Source organism: Nerophis lumbriciformis, linkage group LG37, assembly GCF_033978685.3.
Source record: "Nerophis lumbriciformis linkage group LG37, RoL_Nlum_v2.1, whole genome shotgun sequence".
Classification (NCBI taxonomy): Eukaryota; Metazoa; Chordata; class Actinopteri; order Syngnathiformes; family Syngnathidae; genus Nerophis; species Nerophis lumbriciformis.
Genome location: NC_084584.2, coordinates 13834198 through 13853057, shown reverse-complemented (window position 1 = coordinate 13853057; position 18860 = coordinate 13834198). Strand labels below are relative to the sequence as shown.

At 41.4% G+C, this 18860-nt stretch overlaps 1 protein-coding gene across 4 annotated transcripts in view; it reads left to right on the top strand.

Moving 5' to 3' along the window:
- The first annotated feature begins 1788 nt into the window (after positions 1–1788).
- ints8 (integrator complex subunit 8) overlaps positions 1789–18860 on the top strand; it is a 43273-nt gene continuing 26201 nt past the window's right edge. The window contains exons 1-11 of one of the 4 annotated variants that reach the window (XM_061930918.1): positions 1789–1885; positions 8397–8538; positions 8606–8780; positions 8847–8987; positions 9057–9128; positions 9203–9254; positions 11741–11923; positions 11992–12099; positions 17719–17871; positions 17927–18027; positions 18085–18226. In XM_061930918.1, the coding sequence (XP_061786902.1) occupies positions 1862–1885; positions 8397–8538; positions 8606–8780; positions 8847–8987; positions 9057–9128; positions 9203–9254; positions 11741–11923; positions 11992–12099; positions 17719–17871; positions 17927–18027; positions 18085–18226 (1293 nt within the window). In that variant the 5' untranslated portion in view covers positions 1789–1861. Of the gene's footprint in view, positions 1987–8396; positions 8539–8605; positions 8781–8846; positions 8988–9056; positions 9129–9202; positions 9255–11740; positions 11924–11991; positions 12100–17718; positions 17872–17926; positions 18028–18084; positions 18227–18860 lie in introns of all 4 variants that reach the window. The other 3 variants (XM_061930919.1, XM_061930920.1, XM_061930921.2) reach the window with 3 other exon arrangements.

The following is an 18860-nucleotide window of genomic DNA, read 5'->3' as shown; positions in this document are numbered from 1 at the left end:
GCACCCCCTGACTGTTGTGCCGGATAACATAGCCGGTGTTTCATTGTTTACATTCCCGAAAGATGACAGTCAAGCTTTACCATTGGCCTGTGGAGAACTGGGACAACAGAGACTCTTACCAGGAGGACTTTGAGTTGGATACGCAGACGCGGTACCGTGAGTACGCATGCAGCTGCGGCTCCCAAACATTTGATCGCTTGACCGTACGTGCGTGCCGCTATGTGCATGTCACATACGTAACTTTGGGGACTTTGGGGAAATATATGTGCTGTATGAACTTTGGGGAGGTGAACGGTACTTTGGGCTGTGGGATTGAGTGTGTTGTGCAGGTGTTTGAGTTGTATTGGCGGGTTATATGGATGGGAGGGGGAAGGTGTTTGTTATGCGGGATTAATTTGTGGCATATTAAATATAAGCCTGGTTGTGTTGTGGCTAATAGAGTATATATATGTCTTGTGTTTATTTACTGTTTTAGTCATTCCCAGCTGAATATCAGGTCCCACCTGCCTCTCACAGCATCTTCCCTATCTGAATCGCTCCCACTGCTCTCTAGTCCTTCACTCTCACTTTCCTCATCCACGAATCTTTCATCCTCGCTCAAATTAATGGGGGAATCGTCGCTTTCTCGGTCCGAATCGCTCTCGCTGCTGGTGGCCATGATTGTAAACAATGTGAGGAGTTCCACAACCTGTGACGTCACGCTACTCGTCTTCTACTTTCGGTACAGGCAAGGCTTTTTTATCGGTGAACAAAAGTTGCGAACTTTATCGTCAATGTTCTCTATTAAATCCTTTCAGCAAAAATATGGCAATATTGCGAAATGATCAAGTATGACACATAGAATGGACCTGCTATCCCCGTTTAAATAAGAAAATTGTGTGGAGTTTGCATGTTCTCCCCGTGACTGCGTGGGTTCCTTCCGGGTACTCCGGCTTCCTAGCTCCCACCTCCAAAAACATGCACCTGGGGATAGGTTGATTGGCAACACTAAATTGGCCCTAGTGTGTCAATTGTCCGTCTATCTGTGTTGGCCCTGCGATGAGGGGGCGACTTGTCCAGGGTGTACCCCGCCTTCCGCCCGAATACAGCTGAGATAGGCTCCAGCGCCCCCCGCGACCCTGAAAGGGATAAGCGGTAGAAAAAATGGATGGATGGATGGGCATTTCAGTAGGCCTTTAAGTTGTCTTTTTTTGTTCACTGAAATTTTTGCGTTTGGATTTTGTGAAAATAATTATTTTGACATCAAGTTATGCTGACAATTGAAGTCAAATTTGTTTCAGTAAGAAATTAAATGCAGAAATAATTGTCATAATATTTGTGTCACGTGACTGCACACTTAACACCTCATTGGCTGGTTCCGAGACAGGAACACTTGCTTCCGTCTTAATTTACCGGAAGTCGGTCTTGTTTGATTGATTGATTGATTGATTGATTGAAGCTTTTATTAGTAGATTGCACAGTACAGTACATATTCCATACAATTGACCACTAAATGACTATTTCTGCACCGAATTTTAAAACACTGTATTTTAACTGAATTGTTAAACGGTAATCATGCTCACATTTATGAAGGTATGTTTACAAAATTCAAATGCGAAAACATTCAGTGTCAAAAAAGCTTTCATATTAAAGACACAAATTGAACTCCATACAACACAACTACGAATGTTTTCACTTGTCCAAAAAAAATTAAATTTTATGGAGACACATAAAACAACTGTTTTAATACACGACATGTATATATAAAATACTAAAAAAATTTAAAATCGTGGTGCACTTTCGCTACCGTATAAATATGCGCAAACGCAACGCAGTTTGTAACTTCCTGATGACGAACCACAACCGGAAGTGAGCGAAGAGGATGGCGAAGCGCAGAATGAATTATGTGAGAAACAGGAGTCCGTGTGGCTCTCCCTGCTTCCTAGGGTCAATTTTTATATATTTATACAATCTTTTATTTTGCTAGATCACTGTTTATCCACTAAGGTAAGCCAATTCGTCCATAGTTTGTGAGCTAGCTAGAAAATTAAAGTGTGAAGAAAACACGCCAGAGGTAGAGAGGTGCGCTTGATTTTAAAATATCGTTTGCTGTGTACTGTTTAGCAATGCTGTGCACGCACCTCCATTGACCACATAAACAAAGCCCCGCCCAGTTGGGCCACAGAGGACACTTAAACAACCGTACTTGCGCCAAATTCTACATTGGTTTTGAGATAAATTGCATCTTTTTTAATGTACGCCCTCACCTTATAAATCAATGGTGTCCAAAGAGCAGCTCGGGGCCGTTTGCAGTCGGCAGATTGTTTAAAAATAAAAATGTATTATTAATTATCAATGAGGTACGTTATTAGATATTACACACGTTTGCGTAGTCATTTATTCCATAACTTAGCACATAGCATATTATAGCGTTACTAGGAGTGATGTCAGCTTCCCAGCATGCTTTGCAGCACCTTTTTTTTTATAAATAATTGTTCAAACTATGTGTTTATCGCTGAACTATGTCGATTATTGATATTATTATTTTTACAACGCTTTAAAGGACTTGATGTTGCCTTCTATTACTAATGAAAAGCAGTACTAGGGTTGTCAAAAGTTGTTTAGTTTATTATTTCTTCGGTCAGTGGTCAACAAAATAAACAAACAGTTGTACATTCATAAATTGAAAATGTTGCAGACCGGTTTAGGCTGAAGTTGAACACTTATTGCGCCTAACCCCTATAAACAATGTCAAATACAAGATGAGCTTCCAAAAAATATTAAATTTCCTTCGTGCAACATATTATAAATAATACACAACATAAACACTGTTCAATTACTGTATATACACAGTAAAGACATGTGAAATATTTTTGTACACGTGTTTGTTAAACTTTTGTACCAATTATATACTATATACAAAGAATTATACTTCCATTATTATTTATATCCCACATTTAGTTTGTAATTAACAATAATCATAGTTTTAACTACTGTGTTGATTCAAGAGTGATATATTTTTCCAAGACATTGGTCTTAAAGTGTTTTTTAAATGTGTGAATGGAACTGGAACATTTTAAGGAATCATCCAAACTAGGGATGTCCGATAATGGCTTTTTGCCGCTATCCGATATTCCGATATTGTCAGACTCTTTAATTACCGATACCGATATCAACCGATATATACAGTCGTGGAATTAACACATTATTATGCCTAATTTGGACAACCAGGTATGGTGAAGATAAGGTACTTTAAAAAAAAAATTAATAAAATAAAATAAGATAAATTAATTTAAAACATTTTCTTGAATAAAAAGGAAAGTAAAACAATATAAAAACAGTTACATAGAAACTAGTAATTAATGAAAATGAGTAAAATTAACTGTTAAAGGTTAGTACTATTAGTGGATCAGCAGCACGCACAATCATGTGTGCTTACGGACTGTATCCCTTGCTGACTGTATTGATATATATTGATATATAATGTAGGAACCAGAATATTAATAACAGAAAGAAACAACCCTTTTGGGTGAGGGAGGTTTTTTGGGTTGGTGCACTAATTGTAAGTGTATCTTGTGTTTTTTATATTGATATAATAAATTTAAAAAAACAATACCGATAAAAAAAAAAAACATACCGATAATTTTCGATATTACATTTTAACGCATTTATTATCGGACATCTCTAATCCAAACTGTTCCACAGATGAACCCCCCTGACAGAAAAACATCTACTTTTTAAGCATGTTCTTATGTTTGCTTTCCGAAAGACACCTGGGCCTCTGAGGTCAGAGGGACTCTCGTACCTATATAGTATATATATATATATATATATATATATATATATATATATAAGTACAGATACTTCAGTACCAATTTGATACCAACAAGCAAAGAATACAACTGTACCTGTGTTTAGCCTATTTAACGTAACCTGTATAATAACCAAGCTGTAGCGACATTGTTATTGTAAGAGCAAATACTGAGGAACTTTTTTCTAGCGTACTCTGTCAGGTTCAAACACTGATGACATCTATTAAACAGACAAGAAGCAAGGAATCATGCCGAGACAGAGTTAAATTTTGCTCAACTGAGGAGGATTTTTTGGGCTGTACTCTAGATACAGATCCAAACTACGCTCTAAAGTCCAGCCCATGTGCTTCCTCTATTTATTTGGGAGGTTCCTGGTTACATCACTGAAGCTGTCGCTGAGGGAAGGGGTAATCTCGACAATATATGACTATTAATGAAATGCAAATGTGTTGACTCTCGTGATATCGCCGTGTCTTTGCTTTGTCTGGGTCACGGCACTCGATGTTCGGCCTTGGCAGGCGGATTCTGGAGACAAACACTGATACGAGACTGTCTTTGCACAGATAGAAAAAGTACAACTTCAGCACAATTGATAATAACTATAGCAACGGCCCTCAAGCATAAGAGTTGTGTGATAATATATACATAATTATTCTAACAACTCACCCATTGGCGTGCTAGCTACGGCAAGGGACAAGTTCGTTTTTGCATCAGCACCCAAATCACGTATGAATTTGTAATGCCAAACACAATGCGATATGACACCAATCTGTACTGACTGAAAAAAACATGTACAATCATGTTACAGTATCTGTAAATTTCATGTTTTGTTTGTACACAGCTAGCTTGACAGCATATGTACTGTAGTTGTAATAACATGCATGATGTGCCGCGTGAATCGTGATCAATATTACAGTGATTCATTAGTTATCTCTTTGGTCCAGCTGGCAGGGGAAGTTTTTTCCTGTTTATTTTGGGTAAGCATGCCATTTATGTCGGCATAGCTTGGCTTCAAGTTCCCCATTTACAGCGTCCGGTCACTCTGTCTGCTCCTACGTTTCAACCTTCCTCTGTGCTCGCTTTCAGAGGCAGTAGTTCATCCTCTGTATATTTAGCTTCAAAAAGATAAGGTTGTGAATCCTCATTTGTCAAATATGAGTCATCTCTGTTGTCTGTTACCAAGTCTGCCATGATTAGAAAACACTTGTGGAAGTAGGAACACTGGCAATGCTTAAAATGACCAAAATACTGTAAATATTGTACATATTACATATTGTTGTGAACTTGTCTGTTACTACATTATATATAGACTTTCAGTTACAGGTGGGAATCTTTGAGCACCTCACGATTCGATCACTATTACGATTCAGGAGCTACGATTCGATTAAAAATCAATTATTGATGCATCTTTAATTTATGTATATTGATGCAGTTTTACATTTTTGTTTTATTTCTCTAAATAAGCGTTTATCACTGGCAACTTTTTATCACATTTATCAAATGAATGGAAATGTGTATAAAACGGGAACATAAGTGTCTAAAATAAAAGAGCTGGTGGGATTTCTCGGTGAAGTGGCTCCCTGTAGTCAGCTACATTTTAGAACTGTCTGCATTATTTTATTTACAATAAATAAAACGATTATCGACGTTTACCAAGCGATTTTATAATCATATATGTCCAAATTGCGATGCATCTAAAAATCAATTATCGAAAACATGTGTTCTTGTCTGTCATGATTGTGAACAATAGGCTAAATTCCCCCCAAAAAGTGCAGTTCTCCTTTGGCGTTAAGGATTCTTGTGATTTCTGATTGTTTGTGAGGGCACCAAAGCGACTTCTCTTTGTGTGCACGTGTTGGCAGAGCAGAGCATACGGAGGACGTTTTTTTAATCATCTTTAAACCCCCCGCCCAAATCACATCTGTGTTCTTGTCTCTCATAATGATTGTGAACACCAGGCTAAATTCCCCCAAAAAACTGCAGTTCCCCTTTAGCGTTAAAGATTCTTGTGATTTCTGATTGTTTGTGAGGGCACCAAAGGGACATCTCTGTGTGTGCACGGGTTGGCAGAGCATACAGAGGACAGTTTAGCTTGTTGTTGTTTTTGTTTTGGCTTATTATTAAATAGAAAATAGATCCATCGCCACTTGTTATGTATGTGTGTATATAAAAGTTGATAGAGGGTTTTGAAGGCTACAACGGTCACTCCTGTTTTTTAATCATTTTTAAACCCCCCACCCCCCCAAAAAAACAAAAAAACATCTGTATTCTTGTCTCTCATGATGATTGTGAACAATAGGCTAAATTCCCCACAAAACTGCAGTTCTCATTTAGCGTTAAGGATTTCTGATTGTTTGTGAGGGCACCAAAGGGACTTCTATGTGTGTGCACGTGCTGGCAGAGCAGAGCATACAGAGGACAGTTTAGCTTGTGGTTGTTTTGGTTTTGGCTTATTATTAAATAGAAAGTAGATCCATCGCCACCTGTTTTGTATGTGTGTATATAAAAGTTGATCAAGGGTTTTGAAGTCTACAACGGTCACTCCTGTTTTTTAATCATCTTTAAACCCCCCACCCCCCCAAAAAAATAAAAAAACATCCGTATTCTTGTCTCTCATGATGATTGTGAACAATAGGCTAAATTCCCCCCTAAAACGGCAGTTCTCCTTTAGCGTTAAGGATTTCTGATTGTTTGTGAGGGCACCTAAGGGACTTCTCTGTGTGTGCACGTGTTGGCAGAGCAGAGCATGCGGCGGACAGTTTAGCTTGTTGTTGTTTTTGTTTTGGCTTATTATTAAATAGAAAGTAGATCCATCGCCACCTGTTATGTATGTGTGTATATAAAAGTTGATGGAGGGTTTTGAAGGCTACAACGGTCACTCCCGTTTTTCAATCATCTTTAAACCCTCCAGCCCCCCTCCCCCCCAAAAAACACGTCTGTATTCTTGTCTCTCATAATGATTGTGAACAATAGGCTAAATTCCCCACAAAACTGCAGTTCTCCTTTAGCGTTAAGGATTTCTGATTGTTTGTGAGGGCACCAAAGGGACGTCTCTGTGTGTGCACGGGTTGGCAGAGCAGAGCATACGGAGGACAGTTTAGCTTGTTGTTTTTGTTTTGGCTTATTATTAAATAGAAAATAGATCCATCGCCACCTGTTATGTATGTGAGTATATAAAAATTGATAGAGGGTTTTGAAGGCTACAACGGTCACTCCTGTTTTTTAATCATTTTTAAACCCCCCACCTCTCCAAAAAAACATCTGTATTCTTGTCTCTCATGATGATTGTGAACAATAGGCTAAATTCCCCCCTAAAACTGCAGTTCTCCTTTAGCGTTAAGGATTTCTGATTGTTTGTGAGGGCACCAAAGGGACTTCTATGTGTGTGCACGTGTTGGCAGAGCAGAGCATGCGGCGGACAGTTTAGCTTGTTGTTGTTTTGGTTTTGGCTTATTATTAAACAGAAAGTAGATCCATCGCCACCTGTTATGTATGTGTGTATATAAAAGTTGATAAAAGGTTTTGAAGGCTACAACGGTCACTCCCGTTTTTTAATCATCCTTAAAACCACCCCCGCACCCCTCTCCCAAAAAACACGTCTGTATTCTTGTCTCTCATAATGATTGTGAACAATAGGCTAAATTCCCCACAAAACTGCAGTTCTCCTTTAGCGTTAAGGATTTCTGATTGTTTGTGAGGGCACCAAAGGGACTTCTATGTGTGTGCACGTGTTGGCAGAGCAGAGCATGCGGCGGACAGTTTAGCTTGTTGTTGTTTTGGTTTTGGCTTATTATTAAATAGAAAGTAGATCCATCGCCACCTGTTATGTATGTGTGTATATAAAAGTTGATCAAGGGTTTTGAAGGCTACAACGGTGACTCCCGTTTTTTAATCATCTATAACCCCCACCCCAAAACACATCTGTGTTCTTGTCTCATAATGATTTTGAACAATAGGCTAAATTCCCCCCCAAAACGGCAGTTCTCCTTTAGCGTTAAGGATTTCTGATTGTTTGTGAGGGCACCAAAGCGACTTCTCTTTGTGTGCATGTGCTGGCAGAGCAGAGCATACAGAGGACAGTTTAGCTTGTTGTTGTTTTGGTTTTGGCTTATTATTAAATAGAAAGTAGATCCATCGCCACCTGTTATGTATGTGTGTATATAAAAGTTGATCAAGGGTTTTGAAGGCTACAACGGTGACTCCCGTTTTTTAATCATCTTTAAACCACCCCCACCCCAAAAAAAAAACAAAAAAAAAAACACATCTGTAATATTGTCTCTCATAATGATTGCAAACAATAGGCTAAATCCCCCCCCAAAACTGCAGTTCTCCTTTAGCGTTAAGGATTCTTGTGATTTCTGATTGTTTGTGAGGGCACCAAAGGGACTTCTCTGTGTGTGCACGTGTTGAACTATAAATAATGTGTTCAAACTGTATCAACCTCAACTAAAATAAGGACTTTTGTCCAGGCTGACCCCATTATTTATGTTTTTAGTATAGAAATTTGCTTTGCTATACAAACATTTCGATTTTCGAACCCTGTTCAAGGGTTGGTAAATCGAGGTTCTACTGTGCAAATAAAGTAAAAGACTGATTTGTGCTCAGCAGGGCAGGATGAGTGCGGAGGCGGCGGATCGGGTCGCCGCTGTGACGAGCAGCCGGCCCAGCACGCCTCTTCAGACTTCCTGGTTTGAGTTCCTCCTGGACCCCGCCTTGTTGGAGAAACACCTGCAGATGTGCAACGCAGGTCGGCACAAGCCCAAAGCATGCTCAGGAATGTATTATTATTATTCTGACCTGTGTGTCGCCCTCAGACCCGACCGCCGTGCAGCTCATCGTCCAGTTCCTGGAGCAGGCGTCCAAGCCGTCCGTGAACGAGCAGAATCAAGTGCAGCCTCCGGCGGACAACCGGCGGAACCGCACCTTGAAGCTGCTGGCCCTGAAGGTGGCGGCGTACATGAAGTGGGACCTGGATGTGCTGGAAAAAGGGTGCGTTTGGCCGTACCGCATGCGTAAAAGGTGTCCCGATCAGTCACGTGCGCTTACCCCCACTAGCTTGACCATCCCCGTCTTGAACATGCTACTCAACGAGCTCCTGTGCGTGAGCAAAGTGCCACCGGGGGTGAAACACGTGGACCTGGACCTGTCCACCCTGCCCCCGACCACGGCCATGGCGGTCCTCATCTACAACCGCTGGTGAGTCCCGACGGCAGCCGCAATAAGGCAGGGATGAAACGCTGACGCCGCTGTCACGCTTTCCTAAAGGGCCATCAGGACCATCGTGCTGAGCAGCTTCCCCGAGAAGCAAACCAAACCGGGGCCGCATCAAATGAACATGCAAGTTGTCCCTCATAAACCAGCCGATTGGAGCCATTCTTGGCACAAAGGTTGATTATTCTGCTTCCCTGCAGGTTGAATGTGGTGCAGCAGGAGAAAGAGATGACGGAAAACATCCTCAGTGTCGTAAGCAAACATCGAAATTAGTAAACCTTTGTTTACGGCAGGGGGTGTCCAAACTTTTTCCACTGAAAAATCCTAGCATGTGGGGGCCATTTTGGCAATTTTTATTTTTTAAATACAATATATAGATTTATTTTTATTGTATTTATTTATTTTTTTTACTTCAGGGCTCCCCTAAAGCTTGGTCCCAATGTTAAAAATAAGTTATATAAAAAAAAAATTCTACACTTATGCCCTGAGATCAGTAGGTTGTGAGTTCAAACCCCGGCCGAGTCATACCAAAGACTATAAAAAAAATGGGAGCCATTACCTCCCTGCTTGGCACTCAGCATCAAGGGTTGGAATTGGGGGTTAAATCACCAAAAATGATTCCCGGGCGCGACCACCGCTGCTGCTCACTGCTCCCCTCACCTCCCAGGGGGTGATCAAGGGTGATGAGTCAAATGCAGAGAATAATTTCACCACACCTAGTGTGTGTGTGTGTGTGTGTGTGACAATCATTGGTACTTTAACTTAATATCTCTCGATGAACTTCAGGTCTATCTATTGACATAACCTTTTACTTTGTTATTGTTTTAATATTGTATGCCCTTTTTGTTAAAAAAAACAAAACCCTGTGTTTTTATGGCAAAAATGCTAAATATGCAACATATTCACCCCTCCGCCCAAAAAAAGAAAGAATTCAAAGTACAATTTAACATTGATTTTTGATTCATTATGTTTTGAGCAATGACAGTTTAAAAAAAAAATCTTGCATACCAAAAAGGGCTCAACTCGTAAGTGTTAAAAACAAGTCAGACAAAATATTTTTTTGTAAAAAAAAATTTAAATACTTGTTTTTACTGTCTAGATCAGGGGTGTCAAACTTGTTTTAGCTCAGGGGCCGCATGGAGGAAAATTAAAATCATGGCATTAAAAATAAAAAAGAAAGACAACTTCAGATTGTTTTCTTTGTCTTACTTTGGTCAAAAATAGAACAAACCCATTCTGAAAATATTACATTCATATTTATTAAAATGAATTAAGTAACGTTTAAGACACCCTTTTTCCAAAACACATTATAGAATGTGAGATATAACAGGATAATGCATACATTTATCATTTGTTTTCATAACGCTTACAAAAAAGTGGGACCCCAAAAATTTACTGTTGGACCCCATTTTTATGACTTGATGGAGTCCCTCGGACCCCATTTTGAAAATTCCTAGTGCCAACACTGATGGAGTATTGGTGCGTGCAAAACAGCAGCCGGCGGCTGTGGCCTGCGGGCCGGTTCTAATACTAATCAAATATCATCCCGGGGGCCATAGATCATTCATTCGGGCCTTGACTTTGACACCCCTGCTCTAGATCTATAATTCTCAAACTGTGGTATGTGTACCACTTGTGGTACGCAGGCTCCATCTAGTGGTACGCCAAGGAATATTTTCCTATATTCAAACACACTGCTACTGTTCAAACTGTGTGTAATGTTACAGTGGCCAAAAATATAAAATATGCTTGTTAAATAAAACCTCTGCCTTGTTTTTAATGAATACTTAGCCCTACCATGCTACTGTATTTTAACGTTGGTCGTTATGGTGGCACTTGGAGAGCCAAGTTTTTTTTCTGGGGTGGTACTTTAGAGTGTCCGCTCTGAGATCGGTAGGTCGTGAGTTCAAACCCCGGCCGCGTCATACCATAGACTATAAAAATGGGACCCATTACCTCCCTGCTTGGCACTCAGCATCAAGGGTTGGAATTGGTGGTTTAAATCATCAAAAATGATTCCCGGGCGCGGCCACCGCTGCTGCTCACTTCTCCCCTCACCTTCCAGGGGGTGATCAAGGGTGATGGGTCAAATGCAGAGAATAATTTCGCCACACCTAGTGTGTGTGTGTGTGACAATCATTGGTACCGGTACTTTAACTTTAACTTGTAGAGCCAAGTTTTTTTCTGGGGTGGTACTTGCTGAAAACTTTTTGAGAACCACTGCTCTAGATCAACTTCAGATCTATCCATCAATTGTTATTTTTTAATAATTTTGAAATGTATTTTTTGTTTATTTTACGCCCTTATTTATTAAAAAATAAATAAACTTTTACGCAAAATATGCAATATTTTCTCCCAAAAATATTTTAAAGTGTAAAACTTGATGTGAAGTAATTGGAGCCTTCAATATGTCAATAATTTATATTTATTTATATTTTTATTTTGATTGATTATTTTTGGAGCAATGAAAGCTGTAAAGAAAAAAAATGCCTGCATGGCAGCTTGGTGTTGTTCGAGTCAACGTTGCAATTTTCTCTCGTTACATTTCACCTGTTTGCTCTTTTATTCCACTTTCTTTTGTTATTTTTGTAAAAGTATTTTTAGAATGCAACTGACCCCCGAGCTGTACTTTGGACATACGGGTTATTGAGATACTCGTCTCTGGTCAATAACCACAACAATATATAAAAAAAAATACAGTGTTCTGATTGGACAACGTCTGCCATTCTTGTGTCCAGTTGAAAGAGCAGGCTAGCGACTCCATCAGTGTCCTGGCGGGAGCTCTACGGCTGAAGAAGGACTTCTATGTGCACACCATGAGGACCTTGGACTTGCTGGCCGCGGACGCCGCCGCCGCCAACGGCGAGACCGAATCCTCCACGGCGGGGCTCCGCATCAGCGCCGACGAGCTACACTGCCAGGTCTGTCCTGCAAGTTGAGCTGAGCGTTCATTTTTGATTTATTTATATATATATATTTTTTTTTCAAGGTTCACTACGACTTGGGGGCCATTTTCTTCCAGCAAGGCTGCACGGACCAGCCGGCGTTTGAGAAGGCCCGAGATCACTTCAGGCAGACTAAAGAGCTCCTGAAGAAGGTACACACTCACTGTCACCAGTACGCGATATGAGCGCTGGGAAAAAAAGAAATCACATTTAAATCACACAATTCTGAATCGATTCAAAATATTCAAGAATAGATTTTTTTTTAAATATGTTTTTTAGGCCATCTTTGTGTCGCAGCCAAGAGGAGCTTTTGTAATCTGCTTTAAGAGTGTATTAACTTTTGTACAAAATAAAACATTGCAAGAATCATATTGATTCTAGATAGACTGACCATACGTCCTCTTTTCCCCGGACATGTCCTCTTTTGCGGGGCTGTCCGGGCGGAGTTTCTTAAATGCCTCAAATGTCCGTCATTTTGATTTAGGGTTGCGTGTATTTTCAATGTACGTTCAGGGTTAAAGGGGAACATTATCATCAGACCTATGTAAGCGTCAATATATACCTTGATGTTGCAGAAAAAAAGACCATATATTTTTTTAACCGATTTCCGAACTCTAAATGGGTGAATTTTGGCGAATTAAACGCCTTTCTAGTATTCGCTCTCGGAGCGATGACGTCACAACGTGACGCCACATCGGGAAGCAATCCGCCATTTTCTCAAACACAGAGTCAAATCAGCTCTGTTATTTTGCGTTTTTTCGACTGTTTGCCATACCTTGGAGACATCATGCCTAGTCGGAGGGTGTAACAACACGAACAGGGACGGATTCAAGTTGCACCAGTGGCCCAAAGATGCGAAAGTGGCAAGAAATTGGACGTTTGTTCCGCACACTTTACCGACGAAAGCTATGCTACGACAGAGATGGCAAGAATGTGTGGATATCCTGCGACACTCAAAGCAGATGCATTTCCAACGATAAAGTCAAAGAAATCTGCCGCCAGACCCCCATTGAATCTGCCGGAGTGTGTGAGCAATTCAGGGACAAAGGACCTCGGTAGCACGGCAAGCAATGGCGGCAGTTTGTTCCCGCAGACGAGCGAGCTAAACCTCCTGGATGTCTTGGCTCACACCGTCCCTTATGCCACCGAAGATGATCAAGAGAAGAATATCGACACTAGCTTCCCTGGCCTGCTGACATCAACTCCAAAACTGGACAGATCAGCTTTCAGGAAAAGAGCGCGGATGAGGGTATGTCTACAGAATATATTAATTGATGAAAATTGGGCTGTCTGCACTCTCAAAGTGCATGTTGTTGCCAAATGTATTTCATATGCTGTAAACCTAGTTCATAGTTGTTAGTTTCCTTTAATGCCAAACAAACACATACCAATCGTTGGTTAGAAGGCGATCGCCAAATTCGTCCTCGCTTTCTCCCGTGTCCCTGGCTGTCGTGTCGTTTTCGTCGGTTTCGCTTGCATACGGTTCAAACCGATATGGCTCAATAGCTTCAGTTTCTTCTTCAATTTCGTTTTCGCTACCTGCCTCCACGCTACAACCATCCGTTTCAATACATGCGTAATCTGTTGAATCGCTTAAGCCGCTGAAATCCGAGTCTGAATCCGAGCTAATGTTGCTATAGCTTGCTGTTCTATCCGCCATGTTTGTTTGTGTTGGCTTCACTATGTGACGTCACAGGAAAATGGACGGGTGTATATAACAGTGGTTAAAATCAGGCACTTTGAAGCGTTTTTTAGGGATATTGCGTGATGGGTAAGATTTTGAAAAAAACTTTGAAAAATAAAATAAGCCACTGGGAACTGATTTTTAATGGTTTTAACCCTTCTGAAATTGTGATAATGTTCCCCTTTAAAACCAAAACAAATTGTGAAGGTGTGCGCACGCAGCAGCATTCGTGAGGGGAGACAGAGAGAGTGAGAGAGCGAGGGAGTGGAGAGACAGACAAGACACCCGGTTTGCTTAGACGGCCCCTTCTTTCTGATTGGTCAGGCGAAAAATGCTGAAAAATGCTCAGAGCCAATCAGAAGTATAGCAGGGCGGGTCATCGTCAATATGTATCAAGATTTACGGAGGAAGAAGTGGATAAAAAAATGTTGCGCGCTGATGAAGGTTATTTCATACCACATAAACACAATACAGGGTAATACAAAATGTATGGCGTCACATTAGGGCCAAACAAACACCATAATCACATCTTTCAGCCAGAACTGGTCCACCAGCAATAACATCCAACCATAACATTATTTTATATTTTCACTTCTTCTTGAACATTTGTTTTCTAATTTATGGAATTTCTTTTGATTCAGCCATAAAATTAATGAAATAATCTTTGAATTTTGTTTTTAAAATGTTAAAAATAGCTTTTGAAAATGTATTCTGAAACAGTTTAAAATAATCAGAGAACTGACTAACACTGACCCTACACAACTATGTTGCACAATGAAGTCTTTTTTTTTTTTTTAAAGCGAAAGAGGTAATTTCAACAGGTACAGTATCCTATGTCATATCTACATGGAATAAGATTTGTAACAAGGCAAACCGTATGGCACTAATGTGACGCCATAAAACTGTTTGTAAATTGGTTGAAAATCGAGCAAGTTATGGTAATTTAATTAGTACATGTACCATTGACATCAATGTAATGATTGAGGCTAGCTGTCCGAGGTAAGATGGCTACAACGTTGCTACGCTGGAGAATGATTGGTCATTTGAAAAATGGTCAGAGCTAATCAGAAAGGAGGGGCCGTCTAAGCATACCCGCCCCCAAAGTGCCAAAAAGAAACATGACAGCGCGAGGAGAGATGCCAGGAGTACACAGAGCGTGCACAGACCGAGACGGCGCGCGCGCAGAAAGGCACCGCGCGCGCGCAGAAAGGCACCGCGCGCGCGCAAAAGGGTGTCGCGCGCGCACGAAGTGGACAATCAGCGCACGATAACAGTTTTTATGCGCTCGGATTTTTGGCACTAATGTGACGCCATAAAGTTCCCTCAAGAGATCACAACAACCTCGTTACGCCCAGACATTGTCCTGTGGTCCACCTCTACTAAAACTGTCATCATGGTAGAATTAACGGTACCATGGGAAGAGGGAATGGAGGCTGCCTTTGAAAGAAAGAGGGACAAATACTCAGAGCTGGCAAGCGAGTGTGCACAAGCAGGATGGAGGCCCTTCACCTATCCAGTAGAAGTTGGCTGTAGAGGCTACACTGGAGCGTCCACCCAGCGGCTCCTAAAGTCCCTCTGGATCAAAGGCTCCAATCTAAAGAAGGCCCTCAAAGCCCTGACAGAGGAGGCAGAACAAGGGAGCTTCTGGTTGTGGCTCAGAAGAAATGACAAGGCGTGGGGAAAGCAAGGCGCGTAGACAGGGGGCAGTAGGGAGGCTTCCCTGCTGCCATGTTATGGTATGCGGTCAGGCCCACGCTTGACTCAGGGAGATGGACGTCCCTGCCATGCATAGTCCCTTGGGACTCATTCCATATACCGGTACACAACAGCAATAACACCGGGGTTAGAATGTGGGTACAGTATGGATCCTTCAGCTGGCAGCAGGGGGCGGAAGGGAGACGTCCTTGTCGCTGCTCCACCACCCAGAGATGTTCCGGGATTAAAGGAGCGAAACATCCATGAAAGGTGGCTCCCGGCTGATGACCAGCACCACATGGCACTGTCGGAGGTGCGGCAGGCAGTAATGCCCTGCAAGTGTTAACTTGTGCTTACATCTTTATAAAGCAAGTTCGAGTATCATTGGCAAATTTTCACCTAGTCCCGGCCTTGGCGTGCTGCCCGCCTTGGCACGCATATACATATGTGTCCTCTTTTTGGGATTTCAGAATATTGTCAGCCTATTTTAGATCAAATCATTAAACAAACCCCAGAACTGGGAATCGAATTGAATCAAGATTTGTGGTAAGAGTCATCCATAAGTCTATGGTTAGAGTGTCCGCCCTGAGATCGGTGGGTTGTGAGTTCAAATCGAGTCATACCAAAGACTATAAAAATGGGAGCCATTACCTCCCTGCTTGGCACTCAGCATCAAGGGTTGGAATTGGGGGTTAAATCACCAAAAATGATTCCCAGGCGCGGCTACCGCTGCTGCTCACTGCTCCCCTCACCTCCCAGGGGGTGATCAAGGGGGATGTGTCAAATGCAGAGAAAAATTTTGCCACACCTAGTGTGTGTGTGACAATCAGTGTGTGTGTGACAATCATTGGTACTTTAATTTTAACTGAAGGCTTAAGTGGGAAATGCACGGAATGCCACTTCCCCTGGTTAGCGCCCTCGTATTGACTCGATTACAGGTTTTTTCTTTATTAGGGACCGCAATGTCCTTTTGGGACAGAGGACCCTATTGTTATTGTAAGGTTTTATTATTATTATTCCACCGCCTCTTTGAGCTGTAATTTGACCCCCTTAACATGCTTCAAAACTCACCATATTTGACACACACATCAGGACTGGCGAAAATTGCGAACTTATCAAAAAAACAAACCCCAAAACTCAAAAGTGCGCTCTAGCGCCCCCTAGGAAAAAACAGACAAGACTGCTTGTAACTTCCGGTAGGAATGTCGTAGAGACATGAAACAAAAACCTATATGTAGGTCTGATTTAGACCTAGATTTCATACATTGACATCCTTCAGCAAAAATCTACAGGAAGTTAGCAATTCCCCCTTCAAAACAAAAGTTTACTAAAAACAGTCACTTTTGCCTCTTTGAGTTGTAATTTGACCCCCTTAACATGCTTCAAAACTCACCAAACTGAACACACACATTAGGACTCGCAAAAATTGCAATCTAATAAAAAACCCAACCCCAAAACTCAAAATTGCGCTCTAGCGCCCCCTAGGAAGAAAACACAGACACAACTGCTCCTCGGAAGAAAACTCAGACAAAACTGCCTGTAACTTCCAGTAGGAATGTCTTAGAGACATGAAACAAAAACCTCTATGTAGGTCTCACTTAGACCTACATTTCATATATTAACAACCCCCAGCAAAAATCAACAGTAAGTTTGCAATTCCCCCTTCAAAACAAAAGTTTTGTAAAAACCGGTCACCTTTTTTCAAACATTATCTCCTCTGAGCGCGTTTGTCGTGTCGGCATCAAACTAGCACAGGAGAGAGATTGAACCCTTCTGATTAGGGATGGCGTGGCGCAGTGGAAGAGTGGCCGTGCGCGACCCGAGGGTTCCTTGTTCAATCCCCACCTAGTACCAACCTCGTCATGTCCGTTGTGTCCTGAGCAAGACACTTCACCCTTGCTCCTGATGGGTGCTGGTTAGCGCCTTGCATGGCAGCTCCCTCCATCAGTGTGTGTGAATGTGTGTGTGAATGGGTAAATGTGGAAGTAGTGTCAAAGCGCTTTGAGTACCTTGAAGGTAGAAAAGCGCTATACAAGTACAACCCATTTATCATTTATTTAAAAGTTGACCAAAGAGTTTTAATTACTGCTCCGGTTTGGATTTTATGTGCCGTCAAAGTCGGTCCCGTCCATCGCTGCTTGCAGCTTTAATTAAAACTTGTATTGGAGGGGCAAGGTCATTCAAAACCCTAAAAACAAAACATACATCCAAAAATGTCCGATAGTTGTCCAAATCTGAAATATTATACTTGCTCGGAATATTACAATCATGATAGTGAAGGGGCTTTCTGTCTTCTTAAAGCGAGACTCGATGGGTCTTAAGGTGAATGGGAAACCTTGCTTCTTATATTGGCTGTTATGAGATGAGATGCACCTCTGCCTTTGTCCCTCAGCTGGACTCCGCAATCCACGTCCACCTGGATGAGAAGCGTCTCGCGGGGTACTGGAACGCCTGCAAAGCCCTGACCGGCGACTGCGACTCATGCGACTCGCAGACAACTCACTACGACCAGATCAACATGATGATCAGCGCTCGCAGCTACCAGGTGGGCGTCGCAGCGTGCTTTTGTGGAACTTTTTAGATTTTTCTCACATCTGCAGGCGGTAGTGGAAGCTTTCGTCAAGGACAACGTGGGCCGAAGCTTGCCGAAGCACTTCAGGTGCTCTGTACTCAGGGAGCTCTTGCACAAGGCCCAGCAAGGGTGAGACACGTCTTCATGTTAGTATTATTATTATTATTGATGGTCGTCTTTATGCAGGGAAGCGGGCCTGGACGAGGTTTGTCACAAGTTGTGTGTCTGCAACGCCGTGCGTGACGCTCTGGAAGGCGAAGTGCTGGGCCTGCGCTTCCAGCAGCTGCTCCTGAAGCCCAGTAAACGCCTGGTAGACTTCATTTTAGAGGTAATCCATGTCGGACTGCACGATTTTGAGAAAAAACTTAATTGCGATTATTTCCCCCCGGAAGTGCGAATCGATTTGCAATTTTTATATTTTGTACATTAAAAATGCATTAAACTGCGAAAATAACAAGCGAAGACATGTTACTTTAGACTAGGGGTGTCAAACTGGTTTTCATTGAGGGCCACATTGCAGTTATGGTTGCCCTCAGAGGGCGCTTTTAACAATGAGTAATATATGACTATAAATGTGTATATATATACAATACATTAACAATATATTTTTTTACATAAGCTGCAAAAAAAATCTTTAAATATACTTTTTTTTACAGCATATAAAACAATTGAATAAATGGAATGGAATGGAAAAACAATACCACTTTTTTTACCGGTAAAATTCAAGCAACGGAGCTGCCAGTTTGTTTGTTTTTTTACTGTAAAATGTTGTTATTTTAATGTGTTTTTTTGTTAGTTTTTTAATGTTTTAGTGTCTTACTGTATATGGAAACAAACCAAAAGCACCAAAGTTAATTTTATGGTAAAAAACTGAATTTAACCGTAAAATCTATTGTCAATTTTACAGTCTACAATTTGATATTTTATTTTTTAAATCATAAGTCAAGCAGATATTTAAGTAC